Raw genomic sequence first — 7,766 nt, 5'->3', positions numbered from 1 at the left:
TAGAGAATTGGAGGTAAAGGACAAGAGATGCCCCAGCCAGTTTCATGATCTGAGCTGACTGGCCCCATAGGTCACTTCCTTTTAGTTACTGTGAGAAATCCAGAAGTGTTCCTTCTTCTAGTGTGGCCCCTGAACTCCCATTTGAGAAATGACTATTGATAGGCAACAGCTGTCCCTTGTTATCTTCCACAGATGTGGCTGAGGCGCAGGCAGATGAGGAAGGCGGAACGCTGATTGCCCGGAAGGTGGGCGAGGCTGTGCAGAATACCTTGGGAGCCGTGGTGACTGCTATTGACATACCATTAGGTGAGCCTGGTGACGCCTGTCTTGGTGCGGTGCGTGTAGGATGAGGGGTTTCAGGGCGCCCTGGACAGTCATTCCGACATGCTTGCTTACTGGATGGAGTTTGGCAGCAAGGAATGAAGGGAAGCTTTATTTCCATGTGCTTTTGTGCCGAATCCTTCAGTGGCATTGTTCCTGGAGGCCATCTGTCACTACCTGTTGCTGTACATAAAAGCAGGTCCATAAGCCGGGCGGTGGTGGTGCACGCCTTTAATCCCAGCACTCAGGAGGCAAAGCCAGGCGGATCTCTGAGTTCAAGGCCAGCCTGGTCTACAGAGTGAGATCCAGGACAGGCACCAAAACAACACAGAGAAACCCTGTCTCGAGGAAAAAAAAAAAAAAAAAAGGCAGGTCCAATCTATATTCTTAAAGTGGGGTGCATCCAGCGGTCAGAGAAATTGATTTCCTTAGCGTCATTGTCTGGAGTCACTGTCTGAATACTGCAGGGTCGCATTTGAACTGATTTGGAAGGTCCAAACTGACCTTAGGAGGACAGTTAGAAACTAGCCTCAGTGGAGCATCCCACTTCCTCTGTGGACTCTCCGGGCCTTCCCCGTGGAGTCCCTGGTAGTAGATGAACCTCTGTGGTGTCTCAGGTTTCAAGAGCTAATGTTTGGGGCTAGAGAAGTGGCTCAGTGGTGGAGAGCACTTACTGCCACCACAGCATGTGCCATGGCACACATAAGTAGGTCAGAGGACAGCTTGTAGGAGTTGGGTTTCTCCTTCCACCATGCGAGTCCTAGGGATTGAACTCAGGCTTGGTGGTGAGATTGTTAAAGGCACCCGCGGTGCAAGCTTGGCGCCCTGAGTTCTGTCCCTGGAACCCACGTAAATAAAGGTGAAAGAAGAGAAGAGACTTCCCAAGTAACCTCTGATTTCCACTCAAAGCAGGGCTGGGATGTGGCTCACTTGGGTAGCATTCCTGAAGTCCTAGGTCTAATTCAGTACATAAACTGGGTGCATCGGCCTACACCTATAATCCTAGCACTGGAGAAGGAGAGGCAGGAAGGTTAGAAGTACAGGGCCATCCTCAGCAACAGTGAGTCTGAGACCACCCTGTGCTCCATGTCTCATAAAATACGTGAATATGGGCTGGAGAGATGGCTCAAAGTAAGAGCACTGGCTGCTCTTCCAGAGGTCCTGAGTTCAATTCCCAGCAACCCCATGGTGACTCAACACCATGTGTAGTGAGATCTGGCGCCCTCTTCTGGTGTGCTGACAGAACACTGTATACGTAATAAATAAATAAATACATCTTTAAAAAAAATACGTGAATAAAAATAAACTGAAAAACACAGCACAGTAACGGTTCTGTGTGCATTTGTGATGACAAGCCAAAACGCGGCAGAGGGTTCTGGTGTCCTAACTGTCACGTTCCTTCTCTGATACAGGCCTGGTGAAAGATGCGGCCAGGCCGGCCTACTGGGTGCCCGACCATGAGATCCTGCACTGTCACAACTGTCGGAAAGAGTTCAGCGTCAAGCTCTCCAAGCACCACTGCCGAGCCTGCGGACAGGGCTTCTGTGATGAGTGCTCCCACGACCGGAGGGCTGTCCCCTCTCGGGGCTGGGACCATCCAGTCCGAGTCTGCTTCAACTGCAATAAAAAGCCCGGTGACCTTTAACCCCAGCTCCCTCTCCGACTCCTTCACAATTCCTTAGGTTCTCAGGGTTAGAAACAGAAGTCTCACTGAGGTAGGCCCTTCTGGCACCTGGTGGGTGGGTGTGCCCTTCTTTTACATCCCTGGGCCACTTTCTCTCAGTGCAGGTGAGCCTGGCTGTGGACCGGAAGGCATGAATCACCTCAGGGCAGAGGACCGAGCAGCTCTCAGTAAGGGGGAATGGACCCGAGTCCACTGCATTTATTTCAGTTAAAAATAATAAATCTATCTACCTATATCTCCATATATCCATATAGAGGGGATTTGGAGTGACCAAGGCCGCTTCTGCTTTGAAGACTTAGCACGGTGTGTCCCCAGCACAGGGGTCAGGTGGCCTTGGGAGTCAGTCTTCCTCATGAAGCCAGCCAGGTCGAGTCACCTTTGTGGCTTCTCCCCGAGCTGGGCAGAGTGTTTCCTGCCTTCCCTCTCCTGCTCCCAGGCTGTGAGGATGGGTGCCTGGGTTTCAACCTCCTCTTGCCTGAAGCAGCCTGGAGGGGTTCCACTAGGCTTTCCCAGCGTGAGTTCTGGTCCTTGGTTCCAGCCTGTTCTAGGCAGAGATCATCCAGCTTGGTGTGTAGAGGGTCAGAGGAGTAGGGCCTTGAGACATAAAAGTCAAAATGCAGGTGCTTGTGGCCACTGCAGTTGGGGTGTCCAGGAGGAAGTAGGTCCCTCTAGCAGGATGTCTGCTCCTTGATGCTTCTGTCTCCAAGAGGCCATCTTAGAAGGCCACACCCTGCACCTGAGTCAGCCCAACACCTCCCCCTTAGCCCCTGGAGTCCCAACCTGCTTCTGAGTGTCACACTAGAATTTTTATTACTCCAAGTGTCTTATTCTTTGTTTCCAGACATACAACCCCTCTGTCTATTAGAGGGAGGAAGGGGGTCATGAGAAACCTTCCAGGGAAACAGCACAGAATGGACAGTTGGTTGTGTGTTTTTTAAATATATATATAAATATATATATATATATAAATATTTCAACAGATCATAAGGAAAAAATTCTCTTTAGTTCTTGCAAGAGAAACCAAATGAACCAGTGTTTCTCAACAAGAGCTTGGACATACCGATCATGACTGGAAAGACTGTTTTGCTGAACTCCCGTCGGGGTGGAGTTTATCTTCAGTGGCCAAAAAAGAAGAAGTAAAGCAACATCGTTATGGATTGAACTGATGAGTGGGTGGAGCCTTGGGGAGGTCTGTGGGCAGTCATTTTTGGGCTGTGTATCTGCGTGACCTGTTCCTCTCTGCCTCCCGAGGCCCTCCTCTAGAGCTGTGTCATCCACTCACCACCATAAAGGAATCTTCCTGCTGACCATGGCTCTGTGTCGGCTCTTTTTTGCTCTCGCATCTCTTTTCTAGTTGATAGACGGTGGCTAGCAGCGCAGAAGACATGCCTAAGAAAGGTAGTGCTTTACGTACAGTACTTCGTCTTCTTATTTGGACAGGAGCCTTTTTAGAACATAGGTACCGTAAGACCATTTATAGTCACACACACACACACACACACACACACAAGATGGAAAGTCTGCTGATATGTCAGGCTGGTCTTGAACTCAAGAGCTCAAGATATCCTTCTGCCTCAGCTTCCCAAGTAGCTGGGACTTCAAAAGTGTGTCACTGTCCTAAGCTTAGGAGTGGGTTTTAGCCAACCTCCTAACAGTTGACAGGCTCCCCCAGGTCCCCCATCCCAGGTTTTATGTACGCCAAGCGCGAACTCTAACCTCTCTGCTCCTCCTTGCCTCCACCTTCTAAGTGCTCAGATTACGGGTGTGCACCACCATGCCTGGTTTACGTGGCGTTGGCCTTCCTGCACACTAGACAAGCACTCTACCAATCGAACTACATCCCTCATCCTCATTTTCCAGGTCAGCGTCTAGCATGCTCCACCTTAGTTTGCCAAGTGGGGCCTGATCTTTATGAATGCTGTAATATCCCTCCACTTAGAGAAGGCAAATTATGGTCCTGGAATTCTTAGTAGTGACCAGAGGGCTCTGGGAGTTCTTCCTCAGACTGTCACAGAGGGACAGATGCAGCCAGGCCAGAGGAGGCCGCCTTGCTGAGTTAGGTGCTTTGTAACTTGGTGTGGTTTGGGCATTCATTACTCGTTATGTGTAACTTGGATGTTTTAAACAGATGTCAGTGATCGGTGGAGGCAGTGGAGATGTCTGTGGTGCTGGGCCTCAGTGGGTCTTATCTACAATACACTTCAATGCCTGTGTATTGTAATTTCCAAAACTGTATAGTGGAAATTAATGAGGCACTTCCACGTAGTTTACCTGGTAGTCAAAAGAGGTTTATTTTTGGTCAACCTGCAGCAAGCAAAGGGGTCGGTGACGGGATCCAGGAGAGGCGAGGCACAGTCCAATGCGGTTCTCAGGAGAACTCTGACTTGGTCTGCAGTCCAGCATCCAGGATCACAAGGTAGCCAAGAGAGCAAGCACGTTCGCATCTCAGGCCTTAAGGGGTCCCCGTCTCAGCCACGCCCCGGGCAGGGGCAGGTACCTAGCACCTAGCAGTTACCTGTGAAGCACAGACAACCACCCCTACAGCTCTGCTTCCTGCCTTGTCACCCATCATGTCCCTCTGTGACTGCTGACACTCGGGTCTGCAGTTTTTCCTCCCCGACTCTTCCTTCATCTTCATTTTTTCCTTCTCCTTCTTTATTTTGGGAGGGCTTGGGGAAGAGAGATGAAAACTGGCTGTATAAGACCCTGTTCTGTCATTGCTGGGGTACTTGAATGTGAATCCCACTAACCACGAGGTGGGGTCATTTCTAGCACCTATCTCGGGCTCTTATAGAAATCTCACAGGAAAATCTGCAAACGTTTTTCTTCATGCTATTCAGTCCAGTGGAGGAGAGGAAGTTCACTGGCAAAAAGGGCTCTTCTTGGCCAATATATATATATATATAATCCCACCCTCAGCTAGGGAGGGGTAGCTAGCTAAATGCAGGCTGAAAACAGGGCCTGGAGAAGTTTCCTCAACTGTCAAACCTACGGCTTGGTTAATTTTCTCCAGCTGGATGCCGCAAATCTAGCCAGCACCCTGATTAAGAAACAGCATGGCCATCCTCCAGGAACACCTCGTCCCTCTCCTCCTCTCAGAGAACTCTCTGGGCACTAGTTGCACAGGTCACTTCCTCGCCAGGTCCTTCATACAGGCTTTAATGACTGCACAGAACCGTGAAGACGGCTGTTCAACATGAGCACTGGGACTCCAGGAGGTCTCCTAAGTCATTCTAAGCGGTCTCCTAAGCAGTGGCCGCTGGGATCCTTACAGCTCTCTCGGCTTTCTCAGCGGGTAGGCTTATTGGGAGTTGGAAAACAAAAAAACCACTTAGTTGCCTGTGGCACTGCCGGGCATTGTGGGAGCTTTGGCCATGGTGCCCACTGGCCTGGAAGGTAGGTGTTGGTAAACCTGTTCATGGTTTACAGCTGCCGCCTGTGGGCTGAGGTTCGGCAGTGAGGAGCCACCTGGTGTCAGCATCCGAGCCCTTGGAGGGGCCAAAGTGCTTCCGTTTTCCTTCCCTTCCTTCCCTTTCCCGGGCTGTGAAAGGTCAGTACCTTTCCCTTAAGCGGGACCGTTTACAAGCCGCTCTCCATTATGATCAGGGCTTGGCGGTCTAACCTCCCCCTTTGTTCTGAGGTTCATGGCACGTGACAACAGTAATACTTCTCTGTGCCAGCACCTGGCTAGGAGGTTATACAGATTGTTCTAGTTGGGAACACAGAGCCAGGTTTCCAGGTGTTAAAAAAAAAAAAAAAAAAAAAAAAAAAAAAGTCCCGTCGAAATGGTAATTGTGCAACTGTGTTTGCATCTCCAACTTTGGAATCACCTTCAGGGAGGCAATTGAATCTGTGCCTGTGGCTTGCATATCCTCATTAATGGCACTGGTTTCAGTTACTGTTTATAATGTACAGTGTATATAATCCACGTCTACTGCCGCATTCCCTCATGTATTGGTCATAGATCCAGGTACTACATGTGCCCAGAGCAGTCAGATGGTTTGTGGTCAACAGAACACTCGTTGCTTGGTGCTGAGCGATCTCAGCCACTGCCATGCCTGACACTGCTCCTTTCTCCTGACACCCCCATCCTCACAGTCTGTGAACAAAAGAGCCTGTATTTCCCAGGCTGTCTTTCATCTCTGTGTCTGCTCAGGTTATGGCCTCTGAAGAGGACAGTTTAGAACTGCAGCAGCTTTTTACCTGAAGCCAGTGCCTCGTGCTAGTTGAGGACATGCTGTACCACTGAGCCTGGACCCCAGTAAGATGACGCTGATGCAAATTACATTAACTATCTATTCCCTCTTCTTTATGAATGGTTACAAGGATCAAATAAAATGTGAGATAGAATAGTAGATAGGTCATATTCTCTATATAAGTGATATTAGGACCCCTGAGGAAAAAGATGAATACTCATTGGTTAATTGCTTAATTGGGGAACATAGTGCCTAACAGGGATATTTTTGACACAAATAGAATAGTCATTGGGTCATAGAGAGCTGTGTTCCAATAAAGGCCATGGCCTCTGGTCACAGATACTCATAGTCCCAACAGGAACGGAGCCAGAGGACCATCAATCCCACCCCACTGCTCCGTTGCCCCCTGCTCTCCCACTGAGTGCTGGGGACAATGAGGCTGGAGAGTCTAGAGAGCAGCCTCCTGGAGCAGGAGCAGAGCAGGAGCAGAGCAGGGCAGAGCAGGGCAGAGTGGTGTAGGAGGGCAACCTGAAGGTCTCCAGCAAGCTAATGAGGCTGGTCTTAGGGTCTCTTTCTCCCATTGGCCAGCTCAGTAGGGATTTCCTTGGGCAACCTGATCCTTCACCAGCTTAAGGGATCAAGATCTGAATCAGATGCAGAAACAACACCGCACATGCTTCTTTTTACTTTATTGGTTGGTAGAAAGGATTTTAACACTATAAATATTTCATAAACTGCAGCTCCAAGATTGCAAAAAAGTCAAAGCCAAATTTGGCCTTGGGCTTTAGAGCTGACATTCAAGTCACTGTAACAGAAGCGGCTGTCCTGAAGACAGCCTGAAGACTCAAGAAAGGCGTGTTCAGGACTGTTTAGAGCCACAGCACTCGAAGAGATCCACCGTCCCTTCCAATGCCTGTGCATGGTAACAGAAGAATCCAGGACTTATTGGCATTGTCTGAGAAGGCAATGTAAAATGGCTTCAGTGCTGGCCCTGAATCCACAGACACAAAGCCATGGCCTGCTGCTCCCTCTGCTCCCTCTGCCTTTCTCCAGGGTAGATGATGCAGCTCTTCCTGGGGCTGCAGCACTGACCACTCAGGTAGTCTCCACCACTGGATGGTTCCTGGTGTCAGCAGTAGCTTTAATTAATTTTGCTTTGCCAGTCTTTATAGTCTGCTTTGCCAATGAATGGGGGAAATGTCTATGGAATTCAATAGGAAAAGCCAAGAAGTACCTCCTACAATTTAACTGCCACTTTACTGAACTTATTCCACATAACTACTTGGAAAAAAATTGTATTTTTTGTTTTACGTATATGGGTGTTTTGCCTGCATGTTATGTCTGTACCACATGCATGCCTGGTGCTAAGGCCAGAAGAGGGTGTTGGATTCTCTGGAACTGGAATTGAAGACAGCTGTGAGCTGCCATGTAGGTGCTGGGAATCGAACCTGGTCCTCTGGAAGAGCAGCCAGTGCTCTTAACAGCTGAGTCATTATCCAGCCCCCCCATGTCAACCACTTTGCACTGCCCTCAAGCTGAAGAACACCAACTGAATACATCAGGTG

The 7,766-nt window shown here is 49.4% G+C and overlaps 1 protein-coding gene across 5 annotated transcripts in view; it reads left to right on the top strand.

Annotated features, from left to right (window-relative positions):
* Zfyve1 (zinc finger FYVE-type containing 1) overlaps positions 1-3,312 on the top strand; it is a 50,425-nt gene extending 47,113 nt beyond the window's left edge. For all 5 annotated transcript variants that reach the window (XM_059280044.1, XM_059280042.1, XM_059280043.1 and 2 more), the window contains 2 exons: positions 193-306; positions 1,734-3,312. In XM_059280044.1, the coding sequence (XP_059136027.1) occupies positions 193-306; positions 1,734-1,966 (347 nt within the window). In that variant the 3' untranslated portion in view covers positions 1,967-3,312. The remainder of the gene's footprint in view (positions 1-192; positions 307-1,733) is intronic.
* Positions 3,313-7,766: the final 4,454 nt, after the last annotated feature.

This window comes from Peromyscus eremicus, chromosome 14, assembly GCF_949786415.1.
Source record: "Peromyscus eremicus chromosome 14, PerEre_H2_v1, whole genome shotgun sequence".
In the NCBI taxonomy this organism is placed as follows: domain Eukaryota; kingdom Metazoa; phylum Chordata; class Mammalia; order Rodentia; family Cricetidae; genus Peromyscus; species Peromyscus eremicus.
Note: the sequence above shows the minus strand (reverse complement) of the source record. Positions and strands in the feature narration are given on the sequence as shown.